At 34.8% G+C, this 20,578-nt stretch overlaps 1 protein-coding gene and 1 pseudogene across 1 annotated transcript in view; one reads left to right on the forward strand and one right to left on the reverse strand.

Annotated features, from left to right (window-relative positions):
- The window catches only part of TYR (tyrosinase), a 119,888-nt gene extending 107,918 nt beyond the window's left edge, over positions 1 to 11,970 (forward strand). The window contains exons 4-5 of the mRNA XM_005579315.4: positions 2,697 to 2,878; positions 11,354 to 11,970. Coding sequence (XP_005579372.1) covers positions 2,697 to 2,878; positions 11,354 to 11,580 — 409 coding nt within the window. The 3' untranslated portion in view covers positions 11,581 to 11,970. The remainder of the gene's footprint in view (positions 1 to 2,696; positions 2,879 to 11,353) is intronic.
- Positions 4,815 to 10,707, reverse strand: LOC102115542 (chromobox protein homolog 3 pseudogene; annotated as a pseudogene).
- Positions 11,971 to 20,578: the final 8,608 nt, after the last annotated feature.

Consider the following 20,578-nt stretch of genomic DNA (forward strand, 5'->3'; position numbering starts at 1 on the left):
AGCTATTCTAGACATGGTTTGGTGAAATTAACTGAAGTTGAGAGTCACTGGTGAAGAACTTAATCAAGATTAATACCTTCATTTGAAAAGGTTGATGAGGTGCATGAGCACATTAATGGTTTCATCCATTAAATCTTTTGGTGCTGAGAATTGATACCCTTGCCCTACTTAGGTAAAGAATTTTTATTTCATGGCAGAAACAAGATTATTTATAAATTGAACTATAATAGTAATTTTTCTCAATTGACAAAAGGTACAATTTTTGCCTCAAGCCCTTATCTAGTGGCTCATTGTATATCAGGCTATTCCAAAATCAGTCGAAGTTTGACAGGGGTGGTGGAGGGATTATCAGACAGCCTCCTTCTCATTTCAAAAAATTAATTTACCAATTGAAAATACATGGTTTAGTACAAATGTCTACTAAAAATTATTTGTAATGTGATTTCCTTTTTGTTTATATTTTCTTTTTTTTATATAACAAACAAGTACTGCTTTTGTGAAGAGAAGAAAACCATAGAAGTTAAAACAAAAGGACTAGTTTATAAAATCATAGGACTTTAATGAAATTGGGGTTTATTTGTTAAGCCAGTTTCTAATTTCTTGTGTTGAGGAAAGTGAAGCACAAAAAAACTAATCTTAAATCTTCTAATTTCTCATTTTTGCCTATCAGAATAATAAACATCACCAAAGGCACTGCTCACATATACATGGCTTTGGCATTTCTATTACAGCTTATGTTATATCTCATCAATTTTAAAGTGTTTCCAGTATAGTCATAATACTGAGGAGGGGGAAGAAGAGGAAAGAGGAGCTGTGAGAAAGATAATAGCTTTTACTTACCATTTGGCAAGCACTTAACTGTGTATTTTGTGTTATTTTAATTAACGCTCACATTACCTTCATGGCATAAACATAATTCACATTTTGTAGAATAAAGAAGATCAAACAGATTATAAAACTTTACAAATCTTCCTTGTCATAACCTATAGAACTCAGATTTTTACACAGGTCTATGTGTAGGTTGACCTACAGTAGATACTCAGTAAATATTCATTTAATAATTGCACTAATTTAGAAAGTATTTGGTATACATGAACCAGATTTTTAGTGTTTTTCAGTGGACTGCCAATTACTCACTAAATTCACAACTGAAAACCAACTTTGACCACAAGTAGTGTTTCAAGTTCAGATCCTCTAATAAACAAAATTGTTTTCTGTCATGGAAAAAATGATCACCATTTCTTCCATTTGGCTTCCTTGTCCTCTTTGTTTTTGTGCTTCAAAATATTGAAAATGGTTTTCTAAAATTGTATTCAATTTATTTGAAGCATTATCACTTCTTTTTCAATACCACCTTTTCTACCATGTACCAACCTTTGACCTGCTAGCTTAAAATGTACAGCTAAGTAACAATAGCTTACTTATTTAGTACTTTCACAAAAACTATCACATTGGAAACAGGTAGGACAGATATTATCACTCTTATTTTAGGGATGAGGAGGCTAAGTCTCCAAGTTCAATGATTGGCTTAGAGTCATACAGTCAGATGAAAACACAGAGCTAGGCCTCAAGGAGAGTTCCCCAACTCCAATTCTTGTGTTCCTTCTTGTATGTCACACGACTCGATAATGCAAGGCCATTCTCTTTGTCATATTGTTAATGGTCCCCTATAAATTATCCTACAACTTGAGTTTCTACTCCATTCTTACTGGAGTTTTTCAATCCTTTAACTTTTTAGTTTTTGTTCTAGTCAAAGCTTTTAGTTGCATGAAGCAGAAACTAACTCTGCCTGATTTAAGTAGGAAAAGAATTTGCTGAGAGGCTATTGGGTAGCTCACAAAATCAAGGAGCATCAGGTTCAGAAACAGGTGAGAATAAGCAAGAAGGGCATCAGCTAAGACAGCTGCCAAAACCCTGCTATAGAACACAGGGCACTTCTTGGGCAATGGATTCCTTTGCTGGTACATCTGGCTTTGCTGCCCCTGAAAACTAAATATTGTTGTATCAACTGCCACTGCCCATTTCTAGGATGGTTTCCGATTGTCCCTGCTTCTTTGTGTCACTATCTCCTGTTTCAAAGTCATGAATGAGTATGTCTGATTGGCAGAATATTTATCATATGGTCATACTCTAACTTTAGGAAAAGCCAGGAAACAAAGTACAAGTATTTAAACCATTATCATTGGAGGTAAGCTCTGTCTCCCATCAAGACTCATTAAGCCCACACTTCACCTATCACAACATGGATGTTTAAATCGTTGAAAGCCTCCCACCAGAACCAAAAAAGTGACCAAATTCCAGCACTATTTCCAATTTGGTTTTATATGTTCTTTCTCTGGTCTTTCTTTGGGACAAGCAATATATTTAATTTGCAACTATGATTGTCACTCAACCAATGGTTACCTTTATTTTGCAGCATTCTGAAGGTTCAAAACTCAATGTGTAAGTTTTATTCACCTCCTAAGCAATTATTGTTTCAAAGCTAGCCTCAATATTTATTTTAAATGAGTGAACTTCTTCAAGGCCTGAAAGAATAAACTGATACTTCATGAAATATTTTTGAAGTATAAAGAATATATTCGACATCTTTCCATGTCTCCAGATTTTAATATATGCCTTACTTTACTTTAAAAATTTTAAAATATGTCTTTTATACACAATATGTTTCTTAGTCTGAATAACCCTTTCCTCTGCAGTATTTTTGAGCAGTGGCTCCGAAGGCACCATCCTCTTCAAGAAGTTTATCCAGAAGCCAATGCACCCATTGGACATAACCGGGAATCCTACATGGTTCCTTTTATACCACTGTACAGAAACGGTGATTTCTTTATTTCATCCAAAGATCTGGGCTATGACTATAGCTACCTACAAGATTCAGGTAAAGTTTACTTTCTTTCAGAGGAATTGCTGAATCTAGTGTTACCAATTTATTTTGAGATAGCACAAAACCTTATGCTTCTACAATGTTATTCCTGAATGCTTTAAATAGGGAAAGTGCATTATAATCCTTAATTTATTACCAGTTTAATAAAAATCTTAAGATCACTAAGAACAGAGAAGTTTGCAAAGGGTGGAGGTGTGGTAAGAGGAGGGACTTCCTGTAAGTCTCAAGTAACAGGTCTTCCCTTCCTTCTATGAAAACCACAGTACATAAAGAAGAGAGCTTACTGGTAACTATTTTTCAAAGATTTTCCATTTAGGATTTTATGGTTTAGTCTCTGTTTCCATTTCCAAAACATGCTAGACTTTCATGTGTTCATGTTTTTGAATATACTATTGTTTCTGCCTGAATTCTGACTCTATTTCTCCATTTGTCAAACTCTCAGATATAAAAATCATTTTATACTTATAGTCATGTTTACTCACGCCTTTCTCATAGTTACATGGTATTTTTTTCTATGTATGAATCTGTCCTGGGTTTTATTCTTCCCCAAACCCCCAAGATCAGAATTTATCTCGCAAGCTTCTCCATTCTAAGCATCACATTTTATCTGGTATGGACTGAAATCAATAAATCAATTTGAGTGCAAGTGATATTTATCATGAAGTGTCATTTCTCTTAATTAATATAAGTGAAGTTTGCTAGAAAAATGTCATACCTCTTTATACTCAGGTCATTTTTGGATATATATTTTTAAACACTGTAAGTATTCTATCATGCTAGGTGTTTTTTTTATGTGTCTGCACTGAGTTGTTTATTCTTTACACATACATTTATTGAATAACTACTTTGAACAAGACTTTGCCATAGATACTATGGATACAATGGTAAACAACATAGTCTCTATCTTCATAAAGTTTACAATGGAAGTAAAAGATAACTGCTTGCTTAAAAACTCATTTATGTAGAGATATGTCTAACTCCAGAGGTCAATGAAGTGATATTTCAGATGACATCAATATGACAGGTAGAATTAACTAGTTGAAAAGGAGGGCATGATTATGATTTTGGGCCATATTGTTAGAATAATGCAAGCCACTGATAAATTTTAAGCAGGTTATAATCAAATTTGAATTTTCAAAAGATTATTGCAGCTTCAGTGTGTAGAAAGATTTTAGCAGTTGGAAAGCACATGCAGAAAGGCAGTGTAAATGCTATTACAAGAGTCTGGGGAAGAGGTAAAGGTAGTTTGAGTTGCAGTGGTAGTGGCAGGAAGGGAGATAGAAAGCATGATTAATTTGATATTATTTTGAAGGCAAAATTTACAGAACTTGGAAAATGATTTATATACCAGATGAAGGAGATTAGGAATGGCTTTATGCTTTCTGGCCTGTGAAACTGATGAATGTAGAATAATTCACTGATATAATAACAAGGGGAGCAAAGAAAGACTTGGAGGAAGGCTTATGGTTTTGTTATACAGTGAAACGAAGTTATATGGGATGGCAAGGTAAATGTCTCTTGGGAAGTTGGATACACAGGCCTGAAACTCAAAAATGGTGTCTGGCCCTCAGATCCGAATGTGAGGGACATCAGCATACAAACTGTTGACTCAGCTAATTTTTAAAATCCTATGAAGGGGTGATTTTTATTCTGTTTTACAGGTAAGTAAATTGAGAATCAGAAATACAAAGTGATTAATTTTAAACTACAAAGCTAATAAGTGTCAAATATTTAATCCAAAACTTTATCACTCCATCACTGCACAGAGAGGAGGGTTCCTTTTAACCCCTATATTGTCTTCTACACATATGCTCCACCTCTTTGTTCCTTCCCTAAGTGTACAAATGAATACTTTTTACTACAAAGGCAACACAATTGCCTGGATGAGCCAGGGGAAAAGAAGCTCAATGAGTCATATTAGAGGCTTGAAGGTATTATTTATTTCCAATTAAATTTAAATAAACAAAATTTATTTGAATGCTTTAGAGTAATTTTCATACAGCTTTGAATTTACAAAGTTAATTTTAGAGAAGTTTGACTTTAAAATAACCAACAGCAGATACTTGGGAGGCTGAGACAGGAGGTTCACTTAAACCCAGGAATGTGAGGCCAATTTGGGCAACACAGCAAGACTCATCTCTAAAAACAAAGTAAAGTAAAACAAAACAAAACAAAATAGCTAAACTAAGTAACAGCAATTGCCTATTTTCTGTTTTATGAATTTTTCCATATTGTTGCTTCTGTTGTACTTTCAAGAAGTTTAAAATTTATCTCTATTCATAGCCAAATTTTAAGCTTACTTAAAAATTATTTTAAATGTCTTGATATAATTTTGTTCAAAGGGATTATTATTCATCATCCAGGTAGGTACTCATGCTTATAATTACTTAAGTGATTTCTGTAAAAGGGCAGCTGATTTCTGCCATTTATAAAACATTCTCTTATAATTGAATTTAGCGATTCTTTAGAAAATTGAGTAGCAGGTAATTTTCTTGTATGTATAACTAATTTACAAGGTGAGGCCAAAAAGCTTTGGCAATGAAGGGTTATATCCTCAATGTTGTTGATAAATGTAATCTTGCTTTCTGGGTAGCAGAAAAGTTCTCTGTTGAGAGCATCTTTCTTCCCATACATTAAAAAAGACCTGGAAATTTGGTTTCAAAAATGAGAAGGGGAAACAATGCTCATAGTAACTGCAGTGCCCCATTCTGCCAATGGAATTTGATGACACTTCTATCATTTGTGAATTTGTTCAATAGCTCTTTTTGGCTATGTGTACACCTCTGTGCATGCTGTTCCTTTCTGCCTAGGATGGATTGCCATCAACATTATATGCTCAGAGTCTAACTCATTCTTTTACTCAGTGGGACAGTCTTCTTGGTGCCTTCCTTGACTTCACAGAGAGATGTAGGAGGTCTCTTCTCCATGATCCCTTTGTATCTTCATCAGAATATTACTCTTGAAATGATTTGTTTACCTGCCAGGTGCTGAGGGTGAAAAGGTAAATGAGACAGAGTGTCCCCTGACAGGTAGTGTATCTCAATGAATATTTGATTTTTTAAATAAATGAATAGAAGAATGAAAGATAAAACATGTAAGACATAATACTTGTTTTTGAGAGTTTGTGACAAGCTTGAAAAGTAAGATATATATAAATAGATATAATCATAATAAATGGACATTTGTGCCAAATGTCACAAGGCAGCAAAGAAACTAGTTTGAGAATCCAGAAGAGAGGATGGAGCTGAGTCAGCAGCTGAAGCAAGTTTGGAAAGAAAACCTCCTATTGTAAGCTGATTTAGTTGAAATATTGATGAAATTATTATTTTATCATGATAAGAATCAACAGCAGTTGTAAATTGTTTTCTATATGGTAGACATTGTACCAATGGTTATATATACATTGTCTGGTTTAATAGCTCCAGGCAGATTCCTAATTCATTAGAGTAATGGCCCCTAACTACTTCATGTGTTTGTTTTGTGAATAAATGGGCATGTTAATGCACTTTGGAAATGACAGCACATAAAACAAAAATCTACATAATTATTCTGAAAAGAATGGATGACAAGAAAAATAGGACTTCACATAGAGAAAGATGATAAAAAAATTATGACATTGGGAAAGAACAAAAAGGTGCACTATTGGGGCTCAAAAGCAGATAGCTTAGAAAGAAAGTCTGAATTTTAGTTTAAAGACGTTGAGAAGTAAAAGTGTTTCAAAGATAGTCCCTTGGTGACAGTAAAAATTGAGACCACTTGGAATGAATTGAAGTGGAGCAATAATAAGAGAAGCTGGAGAACAGAACTGACGTAGAAGTAGTGTTTAAAAGCTGTGAAAACACTTGAGCTGAGTCTTTAAAAAAAAGAAAATATTTATTATATAGCCTCTATGTATCCTGCCTTTTTTGGACATTGTAAGTGTACTGTGTATTGAAGCCACTAACAGCAATCTAAGCTAGGTATTGTAGTCCCATTTTCAAAATTATTTTAATATATATTAAAAACAGTAACTTTCAAGGTCTAGGGTTTACCCTAGATTATAGAGTCCATGATGGTTCACCAACAACCCATCTATATTATAGCTAGTCAGAAAGGAAAAGGTAAATGGTCAAAGATATATTTTTTTCTTTTTAAGGGAACTTCCCCCAAAGTTATACACATATTTTTGCTCTAGACTTGAGTCACATAGCCATGACTTGCTGCAAGGTAAGCCCCGGATGCACTCTCTTCTTTCTGCTATGTCAAAAAGTAAATTTGTAGTATCTTCTGTGTATGTTCTACATACATATCTTCTATATGCATTATAGAGAGCAACTTCTATAGAGGAATTGTTTTGTTAGAAAGAATCCATTTGCTCTTACTGAACAGATATTCAGTATAAACTTCCTCATTTACTCAAATCTTATAGTCTCCTAAATAGATTCTATAGTTATATTTACATAAAATTTAAACATTTCTCCTTAACTACTATGTGCCTTTAATATGCAGTAGATTTTGATAATGAGATTTGTTTTTCTTTATATTTATTTTTAGGTTAATTGTTGATGCACAGGGAGGCTTACTCTATGTAATCCTTATCTAGCAGTATGCTATTTTTTTAAATATGCATTATCTGATGATGGATTTCCTATAGTTATATCATCTATTAATTGCCTCAGGTACTTTTAGTAGCATGCTTTCTACTTGTATCAGTAAAAAGACATTCATTTTTTATTTTGGAAAAATAATAATAGAATAAAACAAAAATAAAAATCACCTATAATCTTATTGTTAGATTGATCACTTGTGTTGTTTTAGTCTCCATTGTACTTTTTCTTATACTTTTTTCCACATACACATAAGGTGTTAAGCATATGTTTTAATTAATTTAATTTTATCGAATAATATATGCATGCTATTTTACAAGCCAAAGTGTGATCCAAGACTTATAACAAAAGACTTATGCCCCTATATCAGCTACTGTAACCCTTTTAGCTATTTATTCTGCTATTTTGCTCTGTATTTCTAAATAATAGGCAAATATTACTATCTGTTAATTCATCAAGTTTATCTCTAGAGTTCCTCATATTTAAATAATGATTTTAACTCACTTACAGCTTCCCTGTTCTTTCATTCAACTTCTCAGTATAGTATTATCATATTTGGGGGCAAATCCACATCTAGGAATTGTATTGTTTTCACTACTACAATATTATTTACAATTCAACCAAATAGTATGCTATGATTACATTTGTTTTCCTACATTCCTAATTCCAATTCTATTGGAATTAAGACTTTTATCTTTTTGATTTTAAAGCACCCATCACTGTTTATACCAAATTTTAAAAGGAACTGTAAATACCACTTCATAACAGAGTGAAATATGGGCAATTTATACATTTTTCACCTGGGTGACATCCTTTGTGTAGGTCTCCCCTTCTCATTCCACACCTGCCATTCAGGGACATTCCTTCACCATATCTTCTGGGTACAATAACACATTCAGTCATTCAGTAAACATGTTCATTATCTCATATGTGTTTCAGATACTGTATCAGATTCTAGAATTATATCAATGATGAAAACATACTATTGGCCTTCAAGGAACCATTTTAATAGAAAAAAATATATTCATGTAATAGATAGCTGGAATATAATGTGATGGGTGTGATAATACAGGAAATGCTAAGCCAGTAACATATTGGATGCTGTCTCTCCCCAGTGCCATGTTCTTATGGTGGTTTGAGGAATATAAATAATCAGGAGGCTAAAGACTTTTCCTTGTTCAGATTTATTTTTAAAATATATATGGTCAAAATCTGTTGTTGCTTTTTAAAGTAATGTAAAACTATTCACCACTATTCACCTTTATTTACAATAAAGGAATCAATATACAATTGGATAACATTCTGATTACTACAAAGTTATTGTTTATCCTGGTTTCTGCTGAACCAGCAAATCGAATTTTGAAAATACTGAGTCTACATGTAAGGAATGAGTTAAGGTGAAGAAAAAATATCCAAGTCAATACATTATAAAAGTTGTTCATCCATTTATGGCAGCAGATTCTAAACTGCCAAATCTCCAACCATCTGATTGGGTTCCTATAAGCCACATCTTAGACATACCATGAATCATTACCTTTTAGTCAATATAGCACAGGGATTTCAACTTTTTGTAAAGGAATGGCTTGCTAGAGGAATATTTAAATGTCCATTAAACTAAGTCTTGTTTAGATAATTAAAACACAGCAGGATCTGTCTAGTCCCCTCATCTGGTTGGGGAGGTTGTTGGTAGTAATAAAATTATTCCTTTTAGGAATTTTGCAAACAGCCTGTTCATTTATATGACCAAGGGTGTAGATAGGGATTCTTATATGGCTGCTTTTAAATGATTCATTTAAATTATCCAACTAATTATAGAATCATCTGTTTTATTTGAAATGTATGGCTTCAGGAAAATTTTGAATTTAATTTGATGTGATTTATTTCTTAGGTTGCTCAGAATGATGGCATCTCAGAAACATGTGCTTACCCATGATTTTTGTTTTGGTGAATGTTTAAAAACAACACAAAAAGCCATTTACGCATGCATTTTATGCATACACACACACACACAGACACACACAACCCAGAGTGTTCCTTAGGCTGAACACAAGTTCTGATTGAGTAATGGCTACGGAAATTTTCCGCGACATTTAGAAATGCTGTTCTCCAATGCAGAGGAAATAATACATCATGATATCAAATGTTCTTTTATGATAAAGGAAGCAATTACAGAAAGCTTTTATTTATTCAAAGTAACCAATGGTATTGATGAAAAAAAAAAAACACACACACACCAAAAAAACCCAACTCTCCCAATACTACTTTTAAAATGAACATATCAAAACTGATTTTCATTAGAATGTATTTTTCCACACTAGTTAATTAAAAGCCAAGACCCAGATTTATGTATATATTTATATATATATTTATGTGTATATTTATATTTTATATATATATATATATATCTTGCAGTACAAACAATTAAGCTTCATCATCTGGACAAAAATGCCAACTTACTCTCTCTTTGTAAAAAGCAATTACAATTTCAAGAAACTTCATATTTGCTTCTTTTGCTAGCACCAAGTAGGCCTGATGTGAATATTCCCATTTCAGGAGAAACATCCATTCTCCACTGCTGCCTGTGGCACCAATTATTCTTTCAGGATCAAGATCTCTGGTGAAGCTTCTTGGTTTGCCGGCAGCACCTCTTTTCTTCTTTGGTTTGACATTAGATTCACTGTCAGATAAAAACTTTCTTTATTTTTGTACCTTTTTTTTTTTTTTTACCAGCTTTTTGAGAATTAAGAAATGTTTCAATTAACTCTGGACAATCTAAATTTTTTGCGGGTTCCCAAGTACTGTCAACATCTGACATCCTTTCCACTTCAGGAAATGCTCCACCTTCCCTTTTGCTACAATTGGATCCAGTAGTTTTTCCACAGATTCTTCAGGCTCTGCCTCTTCGACTTTTTTACCCTTTTCATTCTGTTTTTTTTTTTTCTTTTTCCTCCCTTTTTAAAAAATTTGTTTTTATTTTTTGCAATGTAGTTTCATTTAAGGCTTTTGAGGTTTTTTGTTTTTTGTTTTTTGTTTGTTTGTTTGTTTTTTGTTTTTTGTTTTTTGTTTTTGCTTGTTTTGGTTGTTGTTTGATTTCGGCACACCTGAAGGGCCATTATTCATACAGATATCGGCTCCCCTAAGCCCCGCCCCTCCAGGCTTTACTTTCAGCGTCCTGAGGCCTATCAAGGCCAGGCTCCCGTCCTCCACCAGGGAGCGCAGGGTTCTTGGTCCGCGCATCTCAGAGGAGAAACAAAGGCCCAGAGTGTGGGCGCTCCAGGGTACCGCGGCACAGGGCCCGCTCCTGTGCCCCTGCGGCCCGGTAACCAAGAGCGCCCCCCACCACCGAAGCCTTGGGACAGAGGGACAACCCCCATGAGCCAAAATCTGTTTCAAGATTTAAGACTGTGACCTCTGTGAATATAGAGATTGTTCAAATGCCCTGAGGTTCTTGGGAGGCTTCTAAGATTACGGAGCATTTGCCAACATTACTATTAATGTTTGTCAAATAATTAAAAGACTGGATTAGTGAATGATTAATGATGTAACAGTGTTCTATTGATAATCGGAATAGTTACAAGATCCTTTTACAGAAAAAGATGGAAAAATCACAGCTAACATTTAATTGAGTACACACTATATACCAGGCTCTGAATCACTTGCGGATGTTATCTATAAAATTCAAACGTTCCAACAATGGGGGTATTATTTTCCTATTTTTCTGATGAAGAAACTGAGGCTTTGGAGTATTAGGTATAACTTTCCCAAGCTCTTACAGCTAATAAGTAGTAGAACTGGCCTTCAAAGGACTGTGAAAGGTTGAAGATGATGGTGATCGTAACAATGGTGGTAACAATAAAAACAATGGGATGTCTTTCTATTTCAGGCTCAGACTCTTTTCAAGACTACATTAAGTCCTATCTGGAACAAGCCGGTCGGATCTGGTCATGGCTCCTTGGGGCGGCGATGGTAGGAGCCGCCCTCACTGCCCTGCTGGCAGGGCTTGTGAGCTTGCTGTGTGGTCACAAGAGAAAGCAGCTTGCTGAAGAAAGGCAGCCACTCCTCATGGAGAAAGAGGATTACCACAACTTGTTGTATCAGAGCCATTTATAAAAGGCTTAGGCAATAGAGTAGGGTCAAAAGTTAGAGTGACCTCACTCTAACTCAAAGTAATGTCCAGGTTCCCACAGAATATCTGCTGATATTTTTCTGTAAAGACCATTTGCAAAATTGCAACCTAATACAAAGTGTACCCTTCTTCCAGCTCAGGTAGAACACGCCTGTCTTTGTCTTGCTGTTTTCACTCAGCCCTTTTAACATTTTCCCCTAAGCCCACATGTCTAAGGAAAGGATGCTATTTGGTAATGAGGAACTGTTATTTGTATCTGAATTAAAGTGCTCTTATTTTACAAAAAGGAAATAATTTTGATTTTTGCCTTCTGATTATTTATATATATATTTTATTGGTTCCTTTTTTATTTTAATAAAACAGTGACAAATCTACATTAACTGACTCCTTTAGGCTTCAGAAACACTTTTTTTTTTTTCTTCAGAAAGTATGATATTCCCCTATATTTTACATTTCTGCTCCAAAATATATTATAAACTTCAAAAAGAAAACAACCTTTAGCTCTTTCCTGTCATAGCTCTGATGATATTTTTCAAGGTCATTGAGAACAAGGGCCCAGCCTCAACAACACATCCAGCTAAGTGCCTGTCTCGAGATGTGTCCATTAAATATGTTAATGATGATAATTATAAGTATATTAACATATTTTCACCTTCTAAAAGTATTTTATTAGAGAAAGTTTAAAATGCAATCAAACATTTGAAGTTTGAACAACTCTCTGACTATCAGCCTTTCTGCAGTTCTAGTAAAATAACTCATTTCCATTTTCCTTGCTTATTAAGATTTCAAATTAGGATGTTCAGATAATCCTACTACTTAAATTTTGGGGCCCTATTGATTTCCAAAAAAAAAAAAGTACAACTGATATTACATTTGTATTATGGCTATATATAGCATAAAAGACGAGGACCAGTGGGTAGAATTTATAGTGGGCCCAATTTTAGTTCAATAAGAGGAAACACTGTTCAATACTCAGTTCCAAAATCAAAATGGACATCTTTGGACAATAATAAGTGGTTACCACTGGAAGTCTTCACATACTAGATTGGGTGGCTAATCTATAGAGAAAATTTAAGCAGTGAGTCATTTAAATTGGCTCAGGGTTCTTGCCAACTCTCTCCCCACTGTAAACCAAAGCTAACCATGCTCTATAAAAAGTCCCTAGTACTCTTCCACATTATTTCAGGGTGTTTCACCATTCTTTCTTCCAGCCTTCTAACCAAATTTATTTACTTTGTCCAGGTGTTCCCAGCTCTTCAGTTTCCTTATACCTAGCTGTGCTTGTCTGCTTAGGATTTTCAAATAGTATTTCAGTTTGACTGCTTTTGTTTCCAGTGTCATCTTTGAACACCATACTTTCTCTGTCCCTTGGTGGCATATTAAAGGCAGATCTACTCAATCCAGGCTCCTAGAAACCCCTCTGGGTCTGGCATCTGAGCCCTACATCTCTGGGAAGGTAGTTAAGATGAGACACACGGGTTTTTATGGGTTCCTTTCCGTCACAAGATTCTGTAACTACTAAAAGGTCTGAAGCATACATTCTGATAGTTTATAAATGCATTTAAAAATAAATTGGCTGAAAAATTTGAGTTCTTGAAAACTTCTTTATCTGTATAAGACTGACCTAAAATCAAGACCGCATAATTTTCAAATGATTACTTTTCATTTAGTCCCATTTTAGATTTCAAAGAGAGGCAAAAATCATCCTACTTTACACAGGTCCTAACAACACACATGTCCTAACCATACATTGTGGTTAATTTTAAAATCTACAATAAGTAAAAATTTACAATTATTTCTAAAGTTATCGTATTAATTATCAGAAATTCCTAACCATTACTAAACTTGGTAATAGAGCAGCAGTCATCTTTTGACTCCCATTAGTTGTCAAACTTAAGCTAGCATGTCTAATTTCTGATACCGACTGGAGGAAACTCTGGCAAGAAGTGGGGAGCAGCACACGTGGACACAGTGGAAGTCTGTGGGAGGAAACGATAAATACCAGGGAGTATATCCTCAACTTAGTACATAACCAGCAAAAAAGATTTCAAACAGATCATTCACAATGATGTCTGAGGATTAGAGTCAATTATAGATGTGAATTGAAGCTAGTTAAATGAAGAAGAAGGAGGAATGGGAAAAGAAATTTGCACAATAGTCTGTAGAAGATTCTGAAGAAGGAGTAACAGTGATTGGGGGACACTTTTAGTCACAGATCACACATGTGGGTGGGTCTGGCTTACCTAACAGGGGCCAAGGTGTTGTGGACACCGCAAAACAACTATGTGTGGGTCACTTATCTAGGATTGATTTGAAGGCAAGATTTTAATCCGGGGTCATACGTTTAAATCATTTCTGCAACGCATTTTGAATAAAAGTCCACTTAAGAAATTGTCATTGTTACTGAGAGGGAGCCATATAAAGTCATTTTTTTCCTTTTTCACAGGTAATTCCCTCCATCAGTGCACCTCAATATAGAACATCGTTTTGTTTCTCTAGAGGCTTGAGGTGTCTGTTTGTATAGAAGCAGCATCTATGATAAAACCATCATCACTTTAATTCCATGGTTTTCTCAATATGGCATAGAAATTACATGACTGATACATCAAACTGACAGGTCCATTAAATTATAATCAACATTATATTCTATGGCTTTGTTTTTTACTGAGACCTTTATAAATTGCTTCATTTTATGCTTCCGCTCTGATCATTTGCCATTGCTACGTTATAAGCCACATTCTGTTGAAAAAAATAGAAATAAGCAGCTGTCACTCTTTTTTAATCTTTCTGTGTTTTGTAAAAAAAAAAACAAAAACAAAACAAAACAGTATTTTTAGTATCCGACCTTTCCAACAAGTCAAATATATAATTCTCCATCTGTAGAAATTACATTTACAATTGGCACAAGTCATTTCATCCAGTGTCTCCAGCAGGCTAACAACTGGCATTAGTGGCGGATGTTTTTAGCTTTTTCCTTGTTTGTGTAGGCTTTGATTTTGTGGGGTTTCTTTGTCATCCTAAAAAGGGCCTTACTGGAGCCACCTATTGTGAGCTTGTTTCGGAGGGCATGCCAGTAGAACAAAGTTCCATGCCCCCTCTGATTAGATGCCTTCTGAAAGCTGCTGAAATGCAAATGCGAAAAGTTTTGTTTTTGTTTCTTAATAAACTTTTTATTGCTTATTTTGAAAATCATTTGCCATTTTGTACAATGTAATGAAAATTAAAATTGGCTATGGAAATCACTTAGACCTCAAGAGCTTTCAAATTGTTCAGCTATTTAAAACAATATGGGAAGAATTTAAGTATTTTTTTAAAGAAAGCCTTACCAAAACTTATATTGTTCATGTTTTTCTTGTTTGATGAGTTCTTTTCTTAATAGCAATGTATGAAATTATTCTTATGACTTCATGTTCATCTTCCAATTTTTATGTTTCATAATCATGATTATACGGCATATTCTTATGATTTCTAGTTTTTCAATTAAAAGTAACAAAGATGTTACAATTTAGTCTGTAGTTGTGATATTCAAAGAACTGTGCTAGGCACTTTCATGTATGTTAACTCATTTAATAATCTACATGTTACCAATATGAGAATAAGTATTATTCATATTGTCAAGGGAGGAAACTGGTTGAAATAGGGTAAACACCTTCCCAAGTTTACGTGCCTGCTCAGTAGTTTAGGTAATTTATCTTGGATTTGAGTTTAGTTATTCCTAGGTGATTCTTATTATAAATTTAATCGTTATATTTTACTCAATTATGTTGAAGTGTAATAACCAACTCCTTGCTACTAAATAGTTTTGATTTAGCTTTTGTTGTTATCGTTTTGTTTAATATTGTAACGCAAATCTTGGTTCATATACCACTTTATTTATCTTAAATTATTTTCCAGGAGTAGGTTCTCTGGGTCAAAGCACATGAATACTTTTATAACTTTTCTAATGGACTGCCACAGCACTTTTGGAAAGGGTTGTGTAGACTTAAAAATGCAAAGAAAAGAGTCTAAAAAAAAGGACAACAGAAAGAACAAATGAGAAAATTAACAGGTAAAGAACTTAGAAGAAAGAAGACATACTGCAATTCTCTTTAAAGGTGAACTGAAGAGCCTTATTTAAGTTAGAGCCTTAACTTCATGTGAATTTAACATGGCATAGGCTGTGATACTAAGTGCATTAAAGATTTGAGAAAATTTTTAACATGTGTGGGATCTCAAGTCAGACTCTATGAATTTGATTCCTGGTGCAATCTCTCACTAGCTGTATAACCTTGTGTGAGTTATCTTACCTCTGTGTGCCTCAGTTTTATCATTGTTAAAATGCATGTAATAATAGTACTTTCCTCAACATGTCCTGAAGAGTAAATCTAAATACTTTACAGTAGTGCATAAATACTCATTATTATTTCACAAGTTCTCATAGAGTATGTTAACTCAGCATGTTACCTGTTTTAAGAAAGAAAGATAAAAATATAACCACACATTTTGTTTTTCAATAATAATTTTGCAAAACCATGAAGAGTAATGTACCTATGTAATAAAATGATATTATGATAAATGTACTTTTAAGACAGAGAAACATTTGGGGCATAGAAATATTAATCATTCAAGTAATAGACTTCTAGCTCCTAAACAAAAGTTGGCTATTAAAGCACCTATGATGTGGTACTGGGCTTGAACCTAATGCACATCCTAGGCCAACAGTCCCTAGCATGATAAACTCTTCTGAGCTAAAGAGTGTTGGTTCAGTTTAAATCATTCACTCATTTATTCAAGGAACAAGTCTTCATAAAACACCTACTCTGTCCTGACACTTTGCTAGAGATACGAATGTTAATAAGATTTAGTCTCTATTCACAGTGAAATCACAGTACTCTGAGAGACAAGCCTCTGAGAAAATCATTGCAAAATTATAAATACCATCATAAAGGAATAATCCATGTCTTATTGAAGTAATGTAATTGATACTGCAGGGGTACAATATCATCAGGGGAGCTATAGAAGATTTCAAAGAAAAGCTAACAATTGAATTGTATTCCCAGAAGTTCACCAGGTAGACGAGGTGATCAATCATCTGAGCAAAATGGTAACATGAGCAAAGGTAAGTGCCGACAAGCTATGGCTAATGGGCTAACTCCTGCCTGCCAGTTGTTTTTGTAAATGAAGCTTTATTGAAATACAACCAAACTCATTCATTTACATTACTTATCGTCTATTGATGTTTTAATGCTACAATGGTAGAGCTAAGTAGTTGCAATAGCAACCATATGGCCCAAAGCCTACAGTATTTACTAACTTGCCTTTGATTGAAAATGTCTGCTGACCCCTGGCATAAACCAAATCAGAAAAATTCAGATTAGGTGAAGACAGATCAATGTAGGTAAAAAATCATGAAAGAGAACTTCACCTTAACATTTGAGACAACAATAGTTGATTAGGGTTTTTGTTATTCTATTGATTTGCCGGTTTATTTTAAAGATATAAAGTGCTTTGGTGCAGATATGTAGATACAGATACAGTAACAGATATACACACACACACAGACACACACTGAATTATATGAATAAGGAATGTGGGATTTTAAATATTTTTCTGCCAGCAAATCTACACACTTCCGAGATGTTTGTTTTATTCATCTTCTTTTTTATTCCCTACTGTATTAGTCAATTTTCACACTCCTGATAAAGACATACCGAGAGTTGGCAATTTACAAAAGAAAGAGGTTTAATTGGACTCACAGTTGCATGTGGCTGGGGAGGCCTCACAATGTTGGAGGAAGGCAGGGAGGAACAAATCACATCTTACATGGATGGCGGCAGGAAGAGAGAATTCTTGCAGGGGATCTCCACCACATGAAGCCATCAGATCTCATGAGACTTATTCACTATCACGAGAACAGCATGGGAAAGACCTGCCCCCATGATTCAATTACCTTCCACCAGTCCCTCCCACAAAACGTGGGAATTCAAGATGAGATTTGGGTGGGAACACAGCCAAACCATATCACTCATTGTTGCCGTTAAGTGTCCTTCCTATGGAGCACCCATCTCTTTGTAAGCTTAGGAACCCAACCCTTCTGAAATTCTTGAGTTTTTATTTCATTAGTTTTCCTCATTCTTCCCCGTGTCTTCAACCCTTCCCATACTGTAGGGTCCTTAACACTTCAGCATTCAGATATGCTTAAGTTAAAAAAGAAAATCACTCTCCATTAATAGCACATGAGCTAAAATGAGGTATGCACAGGTGAGAGTTTCTTTGACCAAGAAATGCCAAAATTTAAAAAGCTGAGTTTTCACTCAGCTTTTGCCCTATTTCTTTCGATAGCCAAGCTTCTTAATAAGGCTATTTATATTTGTGGTATTTACTGCTATGTCTCTTACTGACTACTTAACATACTTCAATTTGTTTTCTGTTCTGCCTCTCTATGGAAATTTTCCTTACCATGGTCACCAAAGCTGTCCATATTGACAAATTAGATGACATTTTTGGTACTCATTTAACCTGATTCTCTCTTCTACTTAAACACTCTTTCCTTATGGTTTCTGAGCAGTAACTCACCTGTTGGTGTTTTCTTCCTTTCTGCTTTTTCCTTCTTGGCATTTCCAAAAGATTCAACTCTTCTGTCTCTAGACATTGATGTTTTCTTAGTTGGGGTTCTCTAAGGCAGATGTTTGCATGGAGGTGGTATTTAGAAAGTGTTTGTAAAATTTATTCTCACTCATAAGTAGGAGCTAAATAATGTGTACATATGGACGCAGAGTTTGGAATGATGGACAATGAGGAATCCACGGGGTTGAGGAGTGGGAGGAGGTGGATAATGGCAGGTTTCTTGGTGGGTACAGTGCACATTGCTCCAGTAATGGATGCAATGAAGGCTCTGACTTCACAATGAAATATGTCAAATGTAGCAAAAATTGCACTTGTATCCCATGATTATAAATAAACAAAATTTCAAATGCAAAAGGAAATAATAAAAGAAGAAAAGGTAAAATGCTTGCAGAACTAATATCTCTAATGAATTAAGAGAAGTATGGAGTGGAAGGAAGAGAAAAAGCAATGTAATAGAGACTTCAGCCAACCCTTCAGGGAGCTCTGCAGCTAGGAGAAATATGAATATATATACAAACATATAAACATACGTATAAGCATACGTATAAACTTTTTATAAGAAATTTGCCTCACACAATTATAGGGGTTGACTAAACCAGTCTGAACTTTGTAGGACAAACAGGAAGGGAAGATAAGCTGACTGAAACTGGAACCTCAAGGACATGAGCTAATGCACAGGTGAGAGTTTCTTTGACAAAGAAAGGCCAAACCCCTTTTTAAAAGACTTTCCAATGGATTAAGCTCCAGATTTCAGCTTAAATTGTAGATCTCTTGGGTTTACAATTCATTTTAGTGATCCCTAAACTTTCATTGTCATTTTTCAGCATCAATGTATCAATAGCACTCAACAAGAGGCACTTCCTTTGAACTTCCCAAACCCCTAAATATACTTTAGTTACAGGTGCATTCAATTCTTCTATAAGCTCATTCCAGTTAACACTGTAAAGTTTTTAACAATTGCCCACTATAGCATGCTAGGAGCTATCCATATTCCAACTACTACTAGTGATGGAGTTTTCATTGCCAATTAACTGGTGGATTATCCAGCAGCAAAATCCTATTTTAGAGACTTCTTTCTAAGACGACTTTTGGCACCAGTAGTCTTCAGGGTCCCCAGAAGACTCAGGTGATCTGACAGCTATCTGCAGCTGGGATGGTCTTTCAGAACTGTCCCACATCAAAGCAGGAAGCTTCAGTATTTGTTTTCCCACATTGTCCAGTCATTGCATATAAGCTGCCCCAGACAAGAGACTCAGGCCAGAGACTGCCTTCTGTGAACACAGTTCCTGAAGAGGGACTCAGCTATGAGCAATCAGCAGCCAACACTAATAGTAGCTGGGGGAAATGAATGCTGTTGTCCTTAAGGAACAATCTGTTCAATACAGCAGAGCATCCACTACACGTGGATGATTTTATCACTCTCATCTTTTCATTCTACTCCCTACTTAAGTCTCCTTTTCTAAAATTCCAGAATTGTTGATGACTCCCAAGCTTACATCTCTAGTCCAAGCTTCATCTTAGAGCTTCTAATTGATATATCCAATTGCTTATTTTAAAATTTACTTAAATATTTTACAAGAATTAAAATTGAATGAATCTAAAAGTGAACTCTTACTATCATTCTAAAAATCAATTCCCAGTGAAATAATGTCTTCTGTAGCAAATGGATGGAGGTTATTATCTTATATGAAATAACTCAGGAACAAACCAAATACCATATGCTCTCACTAATAAATGAGAGCTAAGCCATATGCTATGCAAAAGCATATAGAGTGGTATAATGGACAATTGGAGACTCAGAAGGTGGGAGGATGGGAACATGATGAGGGATAAAAAAGTTACCTGTTGGGTATAATGTATACTATTTGGGTGAGGGGTACACTTAGAACCCAGACTTCACCATTATACAATTTATCCATATAACCAAAAACTACTGTACCCCTAAAATTATTGAAAAAAATAGTTTCTCCTCCAAACTTCCACAACTTAATAAATGGCACCTGTACCCAAGTTATTTCTCACGAAATAAACTTGGAAGTCTTCTCTGATATAGTTTCCCCCACATCTAATCTATTTGCAGTAGTCCTATTTCTGCCTAAAACATGCAATGACTTTGGCATGTCTCCACTTCATTCTAACATGACCTCACTTTCACATCACAGCAATCTCTCTATTTCAGTTCTAGACTAAGTCATAATCTTCTGTTGTTGAAACTACTGCAATAGCCACTTGACTTAATTCTAACCCCCTCACTTGCCATCTTCTAATCCACATAGCAATTAAAGTGACCATTTAAAAGGATGCTTATAACACTTCAGAAGCTTAACATTTCTCTCCAGTTAAATTCTAAGTCCTCAGCGAAGACCTCCTTTTTTA

The sequence above is a fragment of the Macaca fascicularis genome, chromosome 14 (genome assembly GCF_037993035.2).
Source record: "Macaca fascicularis isolate 582-1 chromosome 14, T2T-MFA8v1.1".
In the NCBI taxonomy this organism is placed as follows: Eukaryota; Metazoa; Chordata; class Mammalia; order Primates; family Cercopithecidae; genus Macaca; species Macaca fascicularis.